At 40.8% G+C, this 15209-nt stretch overlaps 1 protein-coding gene and 1 pseudogene across 3 annotated transcripts in view; one reads left to right on the forward strand and one right to left on the reverse strand.

The window, feature by feature from the left end:
- The first annotated feature begins 2024 nt into the window (after positions 1–2024).
- The window catches only part of Dhrs7b (dehydrogenase/reductase 7B), a 46327-nt gene continuing 33142 nt past the window's right edge, over positions 2025–15209 (forward strand). For 2 of the 3 annotated variants that reach the window (XM_010618175.1, XM_010618176.1), the window contains exon 1: positions 2025–2117. In XM_010618175.1, the coding sequence (XP_010616477.1) occupies positions 2098–2117 (20 nt within the window). In that variant the 5' untranslated portion in view covers positions 2025–2097. Of the gene's footprint in view, positions 2118–2471; positions 2538–15209 lie in introns of all 3 variants that reach the window. The other variant, XM_010618177.2, reaches the window with a different exon arrangement.
- LOC104858069 lies at positions 6983–8807 on the reverse strand (annotated as a pseudogene).

Raw genomic sequence — 15209 nt, forward strand, 5'->3', positions numbered from 1 at the left:
GTACAAGATCCTAACGATGAATGTAACTGTACTGTATACTTTTAAAGTACCAATAAATTCAATAAGATTAAAAATAAATGAATAAATAAATAAATGTGACTCACAATTCATGTGTTGGAAATTTAATCTCTAATGCAATAGTGTTGATGTATGACTTTTAAGAGGTGATTAATGCCACTTTTTGGAAGTGGACTCCTATCACTTCTCGGCCTTTTGGCTAAAATCAAGTGCAAGTGGACTCCTGATAAAAGGGAGTTTGGCTTTTTCTTGCCCTAGAGCTCTATTGCTTTTCCCCTGAGATTATTATAGACAGCTTAGTTAGGAAAAAACATTGTAGGCAATTAGATAGGGCTTGTCTCTCAAGAGAGGCAAGGCAAAGGTAAAAACACATCACAACTGTGGCCAGAGACACACTTGTTGGAGACCAGGCCTCAAGAAAAAGACAAAATGACCAGGCCTATATACTTCTTTAAAAGACAAACACCAGGCTTAATAAACATCAGTATCAATCTAGATAAACATCAGTCACCCAATTGGGTATCAAAGACCTCTGGATCCATCACTTCCTAGAAAAAAATATTTGTTCTTTCCATATATACTTATTACATGACTTCTTTCCTAGGATCATTATTACCTGAGTATACTTGTAACCTTATTGGATTTTTGCTCTATGAAACTTCCCTGTATAGTGGGATTCCTGGATACCTATTTGTGTCCCTCCTAGCTCTCAGGAGCTATCCTCTCAATAAATATTTTCCTACTCTTAACCTCCATTGTTCCTGGAATTAATTCTTTGATTGTACAAAACACAAACTCTGTGTATCAGACATCTAACAAGTTGGGAGATATCATATTTTCATAATTCATCTCCTATATCAAGATGACACTTCTCAAAGGCCCACACCAGTGAACAGCACCATTCTCTTGGACTTTGTAGCCTCCTTAACCATAAGCTACATAAATTGCTATTGTTTACAAGTTACTAAGTCTCAGGAATTTTGTTATAGCAACACAAAGCAGACTATGACAGATGTCTTTAAGGGGAGTAGAATTATTTACTGGAAATGACAGTGCAGAAGGGCTGTTTCACTGTGCTTTATTTCCTAATGCTTTATAAATTTCCTTCATTGGTAGAAATGTTCTATATCTGTAATGAGCATTTGTTGTATTGTTCACTATATTGAACCATGGAATGTAGTCAATGTGACTTAAGAACTGACTTTTAACTTTTACTTATTTTTAATTAATTTAAGCACCCACAAGAATTTCCTTCCATGCTTTCTCTTCTGCTGCTCTGCTCTGGGTCTTTCCAAAACTTTATTTGCAAGAATTATATGTTCTGAATAAAAGCCATTTTCAGTTTTACGTATTTTTGTATCTTCTCTGTTCTATTGCTTGCCCTTTCGTCCTCTTAACGGTCCTTTGATGTCTTAAATTTAACTACAACCAATTTATCGTAATTAAATTTAGGGTTGGTACTCTTTTTGTTCTCCTGAGAAGCATTTTCCTTTTCCACGGTCACGATAATTCTGCGGGTTATTGATTGGAGTTGTATTTTTCACATTTAGGTTGGAGATCCACTTTTAATAGATTATTTTGCATAGATAGGAGTCAGAGTTTATTTTCCTTTTAATCTACACATTCCATGGATCGAAAACTATTGAAATAACTTTTCTCTTTGCTTCACATTGGCAATTTATTTAGTGTATGTGTGGAAGGGGATGGGTTTCTGACTTGTTCATTTTCACTGGTCTTTTTTTTTAATCTTTGGTTCAATATCACCACGCTCTTATAAGTATGACTTCAATAATAAATCATCCAATTTTGTTCTTTCCTAGAAGTTCTCGGAACCCAAACGACAAACTTCTGAACTTTCCACCGGAAAGAGAACGGCAGAGCTCAAGAAGGAACACACTTCTGAACTTTTCTCCGGAAGGAGAACTGCAGGCGCTCAAGAAGGAGTGGTGTCTAACCTTTTTCCCAAATTTAGAGGCGCTCGCTCCGGATGCGCATGCGCGATGTAAAAGCTGGGATTGGGCGAGTCTAGTGGGCTGGGTTTAGGTCATTTCCGAGGCGGGAGGATGAAGTTGATTGATCATGATCTCTCAGGCAACCAGGTACGGTTTGTGTAAGAAGGAACCTCCGGAGCGGAGATGCATAGGGTCTGGCCTCGCGTTAAGGCGGGCGGTGTGTCCCGACTCGAGTGAAGCCTTGCTTGGGTGAAGGGAGGGAAGCGGCAAAGAAGCTGAGCCGAGTTGCAGGCCCTGAGGGGGCGCGCCTCGTCCCCAGATGGCTTCCGGGTCCCGGGCTTGAAAGAAAATCTCAACTCAGTTCTGGTTGGGAATCCCCTTCTTGTCCCGGCGGACGCGTGTTGGTTTCAGTAGAAATGCTAGTAGAACTGCGGCCCGAGCGGTGTATGTGAAAGGCCACTGGGCCCAAGTGTGCCTGTCTCTTTTCGCCTGTTTTCCCAGTTTTGCACGCAGCGTGGACTGCGTGAACTGATCAAATTCGGGAGCAACGGAACCTGTGTGGCACCTGTAAGGAGTGTTAGAAGTGACGAAGGAGGGCCGGGAATCTAGCTCAGTGGTTCCACCGCCTGTCTCGCAAGCACAAGGACCGGAGTTCGAACCCCGGTACTATATCTACTTCTCCAGTACTTTCCTCTGCTTCTCCCTAGCTATGCGACTTTGAGCAAACGGGCTCTTAGTGTCTCTTTCTTTAGCTATAACTTTGGGAAGAATACACCCATTCTTAAGGCTGTAGTGAGGTGTGAATGAGATTGCACTTTTGAGATACCTACTTAACAGGTGGTTGACATATAATAGGTGTGCAACAAATAGTACTCATATAATTCTCTTTCAGTTCCCAAGTCTTTGGTATAGAGATTTGAGAATTGGCAGAACACATACCCTGCCTACTCGAAGCTCAAGCTATTCTCCTGCCTTAGTCTCCTGAGTTGCTGGGACCACAGGCATGTTACTGCATCTGGATACTTTTAAAGCAACTTTTGGGCCTCCTATTCACGTGTGTTTAGTGAGCATAATGCTTCCTTTTCTTAGGGGAATTGCCAGGAAGTGTTTTTCACGTCATCCAACCTGTATAGGAGTGAAAAAAGGAACCAATTTCTAGAGAAGTGGAAGGTGGAATGGTGATCCTTAGTTTGGTGGTAGGTAGCATTTGAATTGGCCAAAAAAAAATCTGCTTTTTCAGAAGGGCAGCAAAGGTGTCTAATTTTTGTAAACTGCCACTATAAAGGGTGTTTTAGTTATCTTTCTTCCTCAGCACCACAACAAAGTGAGTGATATCAGCTTATGTTTTCAGAACAATTATGGAAGCTAATCTACCTGCAACAAATTAGGGAGGCAGGCTTTTAGATCTATGCCTTTTGGTAAAACCTATGCTTATTCAGATACAAAAGGTTGCTTTGGAATGGTCTTTTTAAAATACATTACATTTAAAAGATTAAGGGCTGGGGAGTGTAGCTCAGTACAGAGCATGTACTTAGCATGCAGGATGACCTGGTTTCCATACCCTCTCCTGAAAAGCTGGAATTGTTGGGGTGCACCTATAATCCAGCTACCCTAAGAAAAGAATCATTTGAGGAGTTCAATGCTGCCTGGGCAACATAGTAAGACTCATCTCAAAAAAAATATAATCTGGAGTCATATCATAACATAATCAACATATCGAGGCCCCCGACATTTTCCCAAGATGATACTTTGTCTTTCTCTTGAGACTTATCATGGGCACCACTGGAGACAGAAGGAATGGTCAGGACTTTATGGTCCTGGAATGGTCAGGAGTGACCAGTGAGACTGACTGACGGTGCTCTTTTCTGCTGAAATTCTCTGAGAGTGGCATTCTGATAACAACAACAGAAAGGAAAGTTGAAAATTAAAAAGTTAAGTTAGCTAGTCATGGTGGTGCATGTGTGTAATCCCACCACTCTGGAAGGCTGAGGCAGGAAGATCATAAGTTGAAGCCCAGCCAGAGCAACTTAGTGACTTAACAAGACCCTTTCTCCAAATAAAAATTTAAAAAATTAAAAGGAGAGGAGGCCAGGGATGTAGCTCAATGGGAAGACCCTGGATTTAATCCTGGACACTGCATACAAAGTTGGTTGAAGGTCATGTAATCCCAGAAGGCCTTGCTTCTTTAAAGGGATTGTATAATACAAATTGATGTACATGAGTTGTGTTTTGCTGAAATTATCTTTTTTTGGGAGACAAGATTACCTAATTTGATAAATTGTTTTTTCCTTTGCAATGTTTGGTACTACTTTGGGTTTATATAGTGTTTTTTAACCATTACATTGGTTAATGAATGAAATAGAAGTTTCTTTTATTGTAGAAAACACAGACTCTGAAAAAAAAACCATAACATTGGAAAGGATCTTCTAATTTTTTTTTTTCTGGGTTATAGTTTAACTAGAAATCTTGTAGAAACTCTAAAACGTGTTCATTTGTGGTATACACTGTGTGTGTTGTTGGGTGACTTAATCATTGTGTAAACATTGCAGAATATACTAAACACAGACTAAGCAAGCTATATTACTGGGTGATACAGCCTTGTGGGACCATTGTCATCTATGTGGTCTATGATTGACTGAAACATTAGGCAGTGAAGAATTATACTTAAACTGTGTTTTAAAGTTGTACATTAAGTACATAATTACAAAGCCGGGCATGGTAGTGTATGCCTGTAATCTTAGTACTTGGGAGACTGAGGTAAGAGGATTGCTACAAGTTCAAGGCCAACCTGTGCTATATAGTGAATTCAAAGCCAGCCTGAACTACATAATGAGACTCTGTCTCAAAAAAAAAAAAAAAAAAAAAAAAAAAAAAAGACATAGCTACAAGGGAATTTGAGAAGGGAAGTTTATGTCATAACAGACATTCACTAAATGAACCTATAACCTTAGTTCTAGTCAGTTGGTCTGGCAGTCACTTGGACATAGTGATTCTAAATAATCTGTCTATTCTGAGTGAAGTTGAGGACTTCAGTTCAGTAGTATAGATAGCCTCAGTATTAGAAGCCATCTTACTGTCAAAAAAGGAAGTCAGTTTGAAGATAAGCCAGTACATGGAGGACTGCTATCTCAGAAAAATTAAGTTGAAAACCTAATCAAAGTAATCATAACCTGCCCTACCTCTGGATTTTTCTGATTGGGTAAAACAGTTCTCTACAGTTTAAATTTTGTTATATATATATTTTTCTTGAGTATATGATATATTTATTTTAATATAAATTCATTTTATATTAAAACAAGTATATTTGTTTTATTAAATATATATGTATTTGTTTTATTCAAATTTATAATAGCGTGTTTGTATAAGGGGAGCTATGTTTGTGCCTTAATCCAGGGTGAGGGCTATGCCTTCCATGCTATATTTATGCCCTTTTTTCTTTATTTAATAATAATACAGATTGAGTATCTCTTATCTGAAATAGGACTGTAAATATTTTTGGATTTCAGATATTTGGATTTGGATATATGTACATATAAAATTAAGAACAATTAAAATCAGAACAATTATGGAAGCTAATCTACCTGCAGCAAATTAGGGAGGCAGGCTTTTAGATCTATGCCTTTTGGTAAAACCTATGCTTATTCAGATACAAAAGGTTGCCTTTGGAATGGTCTTTTTAAAATACATTACATTTAAAAGATTAAGGGCTGGGGAGTGTAGCTCAGTACAGAGCATGTACTTAGCATACAGGATGACAAAGGAGACAGACAAAAAAAAGATAATAATTATCTATTGATCATTAAAACTAAATTACAGTTATGGTACATGCTGCAGAGGACGGCAGAGGGAACTATGAGAAACATAATGGGGTCACTGGCAGGGAGGAGTGGGGAGAGGACGGGCAGGATTTTGTGAGAAATAATATTTAGCTGAGACCACTAGTACTGAGTTAGAGTTAAACTGCAAAGAGCTGCTAGCATGAGGGAAAGTCATGTGTGAGGCGTTGAGACTTGGAGAAGCTCAGCGTGGCCAAAGGTTAGATATATGGGTCAGATGCCAAGTGTAGATAGAGAGATCGTATTGTGAGAGCAATACAGCTCCCCAGTCTTGGTATGTTTGCCTCTTAGAACATACCAGCTCCACAACTCACATCTATTTTCTAGCTCTGTCATGGAACCCAGTTTCTTATCCTCAAGTACACAGTTCAACCTCTGGTTGCCTATAGGAGATAATCTGGGATGGAAAGAGGAATAAATACCTAAATGTGAGCTTTAAGCAGCATGTATGTGGCAATTTGCAATGTGCAAAGCAAAATAGATACAGAATGCCAATATTGTATTTTATCATTTTCCTCCTAGTTTGTAAGTTAATTTAACAAAAAAATTTTAGCCCCATTATGATATGGTCAAGTTTCAGCCATGAATATGAGGTGTGCAACATGGATTATCAATGTAATACATGGACTCTATTACATAGTAACTCAACAGGATCTGGGTCAGAAGTTATAAGCGTTTTTAATTTTAAAATGTATTATTTTCCATATAGGATATACCAGATTGTAGGTGAAATTATTATTTTCCCCTATACATATATATATATATTTTTTTTTTTTTTAAGATGTAGACAGGGGTGTTGAAAAGATATGAAGACTGCTTATAGAATCCACAAGATGCCGTTAACACTTTAAGAAGAGCTTCACAATCCAGTGTGTAGGAAAAGTCACATTGCATTTATGGTCAGTTATGTGAATTTAAAGTGCACAGAACAATTTGGAATCATAAAGCAAAAACAGCGAAAGTGGAACTTATAGAAATTTGCAACAGTTATACTTTGCAAAGGGTTATAAGCTAATTACCTAGAGGATTTAGAAAAAGAAAAAAAGGCGAGAAAAGAAAAATACTCTACACCGGCCATAGACTGTTAAACACACACATATACCAAAACCAGAAGCAGAAACCAAACGAAACCACCCTGCCACCAAGTCAATCTGCAGAGCGCGATGCCGGTGTGTTCTACAACAGGTCGGGAAGGTGGCTGTACACAGAATCCAGCAGCATCTGGCTGGCTTCTTGGCTCTTGACCCCACTGATCTCAAAACAGACGGTCGAGCTTGTCCTCGGCCTAGAGGATCTGTTCAATCACCCACAGCTCCTCGGGGTTCAGGATGTGCAGCATGTCGTCAGAGATGGACTACAAGTCTCAGGGGTCGAGGTGCACCTGCCGCAGCACCATGTCTTTCTTCTCTTTGATAATGAAGGAGCCCGTTTTGCCCAACACTAAGGACCCGCTGGACATGGAGTCATAGCGGAGCAGGGGATCGGACTTGTCCATGAAGAAGCCCTTGTTCTTGTCCAGAGGCAACAGCTCCACCATGAGGAGCATGGCATTGTTCTCCAGTCTCCCGCTGGGGCAGAGGCTAGGGCTCATTGGAAGGGCCAGTTTGTCAGCTTCCAGCTGGGTGCTGTCTGCCATGAGCCCCCAGATTTTCTCCACCATGTCAATGCACTGGTGCTGACTCAGGCCGCTGATGAGTTGGGCCAGGGGCTAGGGGCCATGCACCATCTGGTGCTGCAGTGCATTGTAGGCCTGCTCATGCTCAGCCGTGTAGCCATTGGAGAAGGCGGCCACCTCCCTCTCGCTGGCATTGCACAGGAATTGGTAGATGTCCTTCCACTGGTCCCCACCTGGGCTGCCACCAGCTTCAGGATGTTGATCCTGAGGCCATTGCAATAGTAGATCCACTTCTCCCGGTTCTGGGCTGGGGCCAGGGACTTCTTCAGCCCTGCCTTCACGATGGTACTGTTGTCCTGCTGGGGCCCCTTCTTCAGTGTCTGGGAGCCCTTTGAACGCTGCACATGATGACCGCCAGCACCACAGCAGGAAGAGCATCATCATCCAGGGTAGGTGCTGCTTGATGTCAAGGTGTCTGTGTGGGTTCTGCCACAGGTGACCTTGCTTGGCACCGTTGGTGGGCATGCTGGACCTGTCACTACCTGTGGCCTCAGTGGATGGCAGCAGCTTCAGGATGTGTCTGTGTGGGGCAGGGGGTGCTGCTGGTGGCTGATCACCTGGAGGCTTGGAGAGTCTTTGTTCCCCTTTGCTGAGCTCATGTTGTCTGGGACTGTCACTGGATGCCACCTGGTATCTTTAGTCTAACAGAGGCAGAAGAGTTGGGTTCTGTTGACTTCATGCCTTCAGGGACGTAGCTGGAGAAAGGGACTTCCTGGGATTCCATGGGACTGAAGTATGAAGAGATGGTGGTGTGTGTGTGTGGAGGGGTGCTAGAGAGGGACAGGCAGGGCCCACAGATGTCTGCCTCCCTGGTGCCTGCCGTGGCTACCACCAGGTTGTGCCTCTGGAAGTCCATGAAAGCCTTGCATTTCAGCACGCTGGAAGGCACATCGGAGAAGGTTCTGCACGCACATTGCTTGCACTGTAAGTCCTTATTCTCAGTCCCTTTTTTCTACACCCTCCACCCCACAGGATGCATGGGGGGGGCACATGTGGCATCGGACTGGAACATGCCAGGTGGGCAGGTACACTTCCCGTCAGTCAAGGTATAGCATGGCAGTTTCTCAGCTATCAGCCCTGGGCATGGCCGACTATAGTCATGGCATTTCCCCATGCTGTTCTCATGCCTGGGGAAGGTCCCAGCTGGGCAGTTGCTGCATACCACAGGCTTGTGTTGATAAAGTGCTCCAAGATGTGGGTTCCTGCTGGGCACTTGTCACATGTCAAAACATGGCCTCTGGCACGGTCCACATCATGGTACGGGCTGACGAGGCCTGCTGCTTTCTGTGCCGGCTGAGCCCAGGTGGTACAAAGGAACCTGAGCACACAGCATTAAGAGTAGGAAAAATGTATTGAAAGATATAATCTGTCTAAGAGAGGTGGAAAGGGGGTCAGAAAATGGGTTGCCCACTTACCTGGCTTTTCAAAGATATTTTATGGGACAAAGCCATGAGGTGAGGCAGATTCAAAGTGGGACAAAACTATAGTCAACTGATGAGATTATAAGTCCTCTCCTCCTTTTCTTCCTTCCTTCCTTTCACTTTTCTTCCATTTCCTTCCCTTTTTTTCCCTTCCTCCCTTTCTCCTTCTTTACTTCCTTCCTTCCTTTTTTGATAATGGGTATTGAACCTAGACCCTTTAGTGAGTTATAACCCCGGCTCTTTTATATTTTTATTTTAAAATTTGATTCAAGGTCTTGCTAAGTTGCTTAGGCTGGAGTTGAAGTTGCAATCCTCCTGCCTCAGCGTCCCATAGTGCTGGGAGGGCCACAACACTTGGCTTATTTTCTTGTTTTGAGAGAACCATCTAGGTGGGCAAAGTAGTAATGAAGTGGCCCAGACAGGTTATAGAGGTTCTCTATATTTACATGAGTGGGGGATAAAAAATACAGTTTTCTGCCAACCTAGAAAGTGATCTTTACAAATGTGGAAAGATAGAAAATATTCCTTTTATTATTTCCCATAAGTTTTTATTAGTGCGTATTAGTTATATAGAGATGGGTTTTATTTTGCCAGATTTGTAAATGCATATAACATACTTCATCCTCCCCATCATTGTCCTTGCCCCACCTTCCCCCTCATTCTCACATTTTTGGGGGATTTCAATGTGTATATATTTTTTTTTTATTGAGTTTATTGGTACATTTAGGGATACAGTACAGTTACATTCATTGTTGGGATCATGTACCTTTACATGGCAAGTCTTGATTCTCATTTTTTTCCCCTTACCTCTGCCCTCCCTTCACCCCCTCCTCCCCTCCCCATCTACTCAATGTGTATATTTTGATCATATTCACCCCCCATTAACTGCCTATACACCTCTTCCTTATTCCCTTGCTCTTGTCTAATAATACTCTCCTACTTTCTTGTCATTGTTTTTACATTCCACATGTTAGGGAAAACATATTTATCCTCTGAGTTTGGCTTATTTCGCTCAACATGATTTCCAGATCTGTCCATTTTTCTGCAAATGACAAAATGTCATTCTTTTTATAGCGGAATAATTGTATATATATCACATTTTTCTTTATTCATCTGAGGATGAGAACCTAGGCTGGTTCAACATCTTGACTATTGCATATTGTGTTGCAATAAGCACAGGTATGCAGGTATCCCTGGGGTATGCTAACTTTAATTTCTTTGGGTATGTAACAAGGAATGCTATAGATGGATCAAATAGTAGCTCTCTCTAGGTTTTTTAGGAACTTCCATGATGATTTTCTTAGTAGCTGTACTAATTTACTTTCCTACCAGCAGTGTAGAAGAGGTTCTATCCCCAGTCTTCTCCAGAATTTATTGCAGTTTTAGTTTTGGTTTAGATTTTTGGTCTTTTACTATTTTGAGACAAGGTGTCACTGTGTAGTTCAGGATGGCTTGAACTCACTATGAGGCCCAAGCAGGGCTCAAATTCATGGTAAGCCTGCTGCCTACGCCTCCCAAATGCTGGGACCTCAGGCATGTGTCACCATGCCTGGCCCTGTTTTTTTGTATTCTTAATAGTAGCTGTTCTGACTGGGGTGAGTTGGAATTGCAGTGTAGTTTCGACTTGCAGTTCCCTGTTTTATTATTGAATAACCACTAAAATAGCCTGGGATTATATAGACCAAAAAGAAATCCCACCATTTACATGTTGCCAAGCAGAAACGGCCCATTGCATAGCTAATCTCAAATTACTGAGTTCTCCTTTTGTAAGAAGATTCCAAGCACATATGTGTTGGAAGATTCCAACCATACTATATGTGCTATCACTGTTCATCCCAAATTCACCTGTAGTGATCATCTGTGCTACTTAATTGCCTTTATCTAAAGAAAAAGAGACATTTTATTTCCGTGTGATTCACAGGAGGGTGTCTAGACTAAATTTTCAGCTAGGGAGATAGGGTAGGTACTACCTTCCTTGACATTTACATTTACAAGATGGGCTTGAGCCCTTCAGAAGAACAGTTCTGGGTTTTTATCCTAGCTAGAATTAACTTATTTATCTTTTAAAAGATTTACACTTACAAAAGGACACAGGAATGGTTAAAATACTAGGTTTTTTCAAAGAAATGCTCTAAGAAAAGAGGAAGAGAAGACCTCTTTTTCCTTTGGGTAATAGGAGAATTCATATTTTAAAATTTATTGATACAGTATAATAAGATATTGAACTGGAGTAGGGCTCAAGATTTTGGACATTATAAGTGTTATTCTAAAATGGTTTGTGAGTTCCATATCCATAGTTGCTTATGGTAAGGTGCCCTGAAGTGGCCTTGTCTAACCCATAATCTCTAGAATGCTTTTTTTGTTGCTGCTTTTTGAGACAGGATTTTGCTACATATGTAGTTCAGGCTGGCTTTGTGTGCCCTTATACTCACCATGTAGCTTAGGCTGGCTTCAAATTTACGGTGATCCTCCTGCCTCAGCCTGCTGGGATTACAGGCATCCACCACCATACCTGGCTTTTTTTTTTTTTTTTTAAGAAAGATATTACCCCATCACAGGGAGGTAAAGGCAGGAGGATTGCCATGAGTTCGAGGCCAGCCTGAGCTACATAGTTCAAGTTCAGCCTGAACTACCTCGTGAGATCCTGTGTCAAAGTGGGCGAGGCGGGGGGGTGGATATTACCTGTAGTTTTACTTAAATTTCTGCTGATGGCCAGCCACAGTTGTAGGTCCTGGTAGTTAACTTTGTCAGAGCCTGTCTTATCATTAGTGGCAATAATGTTACACCCTATATGAAACTTGTCTTTGGTAAGAAATACAATCTTTAGTGCAGAGATGAAATCTCATTCTTTTCTGGAAGGCCACAAATCTTGGCGATAAAGATTGAGATTGAATGGCATGAAAATTGAGCTTGGAAGCATCTTGCTACCCACAAGGTAGGAAATGCAATGAATTCCTTTAGATTCTACCTGAAGTCTCCTCCTCACTCCAGATTTGGCCCCTGAACTGTGTAGTGGAGGGAAGTCTGCTGTGGCTGCTGAATTGATTGAATGCTGCTTGCCAGTGTTTTGAGCTTGCTTCTTTCACTGTCCTCTTGTTTTATTAAGTAGTGTTATGTTTTTAGCAGGAACACCAAATTTTGAAGAGAGGTATACAAATTTCCACATTTGTGTGTGCAGTGTTTAGCAGTGATTAAATCAGACACTATAATAGGACAATGTTGTTTTAAAATTCTCTGTGAGTTAGCCAGGCATGGTATAATCTCAGCACTTGGGGGACTGAGGCAGGAAGGTCACTCAACTTCAAGATCACTTTGGGCTACATAGTGAGTTAAGGCCAGCCTGAACAGTATACCAAGATCCTGCCTCAAAAAAAAAAAAAAAAAAACAGAAAAAAAAATCTGTTTCTGAGTATGGTATTATAGGCCAGATTGGCTTAACGTGTTAGCTATACTGAAACGAGTAAACCATACTGTGTTCCTTTTGAACAACTAGTTTGCTTAAAATTAATTATTGTGTAGAAGTTTTGGTATTGGAACTGAGTTTAGGAATCTGTTTATCTCCTAGACAGTATTAGACTCCATGTTGTATAAAGTGCCTACTAAAGGACTATTGTTTTTATATGATCCCCAGTAAAAGCGTTTTAAGAGTTAAGAATAGAGGCTTTAGCCGGGCATAGTGATGCATGTCTGTAATCCCAACACTCAACTGAGGCAGGAGAATCAATGAGAGTTTGAGGCCAGCCTGGGCTACACAGTGATTTCAAATCTAGCCTGGGCTACATAATGAGACCCTGTCTCAACCCCTCCCCCGCAATAAAAAAAGAATGTAGGCTAGCTAGGTGTGGTTGTGCAGACATGTAATCTCAGCACATGGGAGGCTGAAGCAGAAGGACCTCTGTCAGTTCGAGGCCAGCCTGGACTACATAGCAAGACCCTATCTCAAAAAAACAAACAAAAAAAAGAATATGTGCTTTAGCGTTTGACTGCCTAGGTTTAAATCTCTGTTCACCATTTGCTAACTATGTGCCTATTTAGCAAATGAGAATAGCAATCAAACCTACCTTATAGAATAGCTATGATGGTGAAATATCATGAGTATGAAGTATGTAGTATTTGGCACATTGCAAATACTAAAAAATGTTAGTAATTGTTATCAATATTTCTCTTTCCACAATAGCTATATATGGCAAAAATTACTTTTTGTTAAAACAAAAAATTACTTTTCTGTTACGACTTAGACATCTGTGTTTTATCATTTCACTCAGTTTTCACTATATAATAAAATAACTCTAAAACAGGCAAAAAGTTAATTGTATTAGAAACAAAAATAAAATTTTGGTTTGAGGAGTCAGCATATGTAGCAATGTTTCTGCCCTTATTGATTTTGTGTGTGTGTGTGCGCGCACATGCGCGTGTGCATGTGGGTTTTTTGTTTGTTTGTTTGTTTGTTTTGAGACAAGGTCTTGTATAGTTCAGGCCAACCTTGAACTCACTATGTAGGCCAGTCTGACCTCGAACTCACATCAGTCCTCCTGCCTCAGTCTCCCAAGTGTTGAGATTACAGGCATGCACGGCCATGCCCAGTTCTACTCCATTTTCAAAGTAGCAAGGGCTGTGACATTAAATCTTACAGCATTCTATATATGGCATCCAAGAGAATAGTCACTTTTTAGCATCATGGTCTTTTCATGCCGGTTCTTTATAAAGAGTAAGCTTTTTTTTTTCCTCTCTCTCTCTCTTATTAACCCAGAGACTTACGAATTATGACAGTAAAATAGTGGCTCTCATATACCTGTGTATGCATCTCCTGAAGGACCAATCCAGCTAGCTACTGACTATTTGGGGTGGTAATTGGGATCCTGAAGTCCCAGTTGATGAAAACTAGGACTTAGGGATGCAGTGAGGGAGCCTAAGGTGTTAAAGGTATTCAGTTTGCTCCTTTCACATATACTTTTTTTCATCATTCATCTTCACTCAAATTCAGCATCTGAGCCCAGGAAATGGATAAAATTAAGTGGCTTTTCTTAGGCCACCAAAGAGACTGTATATGGACAGATCAAGTACATCCAAGTGTTCTAGAAGGTCTGGCAGGAAGCACCAGACAATTTTGAATATTTTCTGAATCCATTTCCTACCTTCAGGTTAAAAAGTACTCACAGGAAGCTAACATGCAGTAGTAGCAGAGGATGCTTCTAGTAGCTATGGTCTAAGTAATTCCTTCCAGCAATACACCCGCCGCCCATCTCATAACTCTCTTGGGATGTGGAGAGCATGATGATTATCTCCTCATTCCACAGGTGAGGAAGTGAGAGTGCAAAGTAGGTAAGTTCCAGTATCAAACAAAGCACATTAATGGTGGCAGCAGTTTGATTCCAAATCATTAGCTTAGCCTTGTGGGAACTGTAGAGATTTATATTTCATTTGTAATGCTGGACTCTTAGTTTAAAAATATCTAGGTTTGTGAAAATTCAGGTATACCAATTCATCCAGGCTTAAGTGATGAACATTTGCATCACAGAAGGATTTTCCAGCAAAAGTAGGTGTTCTGTTTTGTTTCAGATGATTTGTGGATCTTCTGAAATAATTACCACAATTTGGTATGTACTTGCATTTTAACAGAGGCATAACAACAATCAAATTTTCAAAGGAATCTATACTGATAAAAGGTAGGGATCCCACCTCTCTAGTTTATTTTAAAGAAATTAAGTGTAGCTTTATAGGAAAATGCCTGTTTTTGTTTTTGAGGGGGGGCAAATTTATTTCAGTTCAACAACAAACAGTACAAATGAATGAAACTTTGCCTGTCCTACAAAGAACAGTCTTCTCACAGAAGAAAAATGCTCATTTCTCTCACTTCAAAGGTGAAGACAGCTACTGTTAAAGCCCTGGCTCTAGACAGACCTCTGATGAGGCCCTGGAATGTCCAAGACCAGTGGGGTTTTGAACCAAGTGAGGAAGCTGAGCCCTGAGCCCTAGCTTTCCTTCTCTTCTCAATAGTGTTCCCTCCCCTCTCCTGTACATTTAAAATGACTTATAGGTTTGCACTGGTTTCTATTTCTTTTTAAATTTTAGGTACTAGGGCTCAAACCCAGGACTTCATGTATGCTAACCCCACACTCTACCACTACTCTATATCCACAACTCTAGGCTTGCATCTTTAGTGACAGTCATGCAATAAATAAAACACTGTCCAATGGTGAACACACCTTTCATCCAGCTTTCTGAAGGAAGTTGATGTGTTTAGAAAAGAGAACAGCAGTAGTGTGACTGTGAAGGACTCAATGCCTGTTGCCTTCTCCTGACACCT

The sequence above is a fragment of the Fukomys damarensis genome, unplaced genomic scaffold (assembly GCF_012274545.1).
Source record: "Fukomys damarensis isolate Sample0158 unplaced genomic scaffold, DMR_v1.0_HiC HiC_scaffold_13, whole genome shotgun sequence".
NCBI lineage: Eukaryota > Metazoa > Chordata > Mammalia > Rodentia > Bathyergidae > Fukomys > Fukomys damarensis.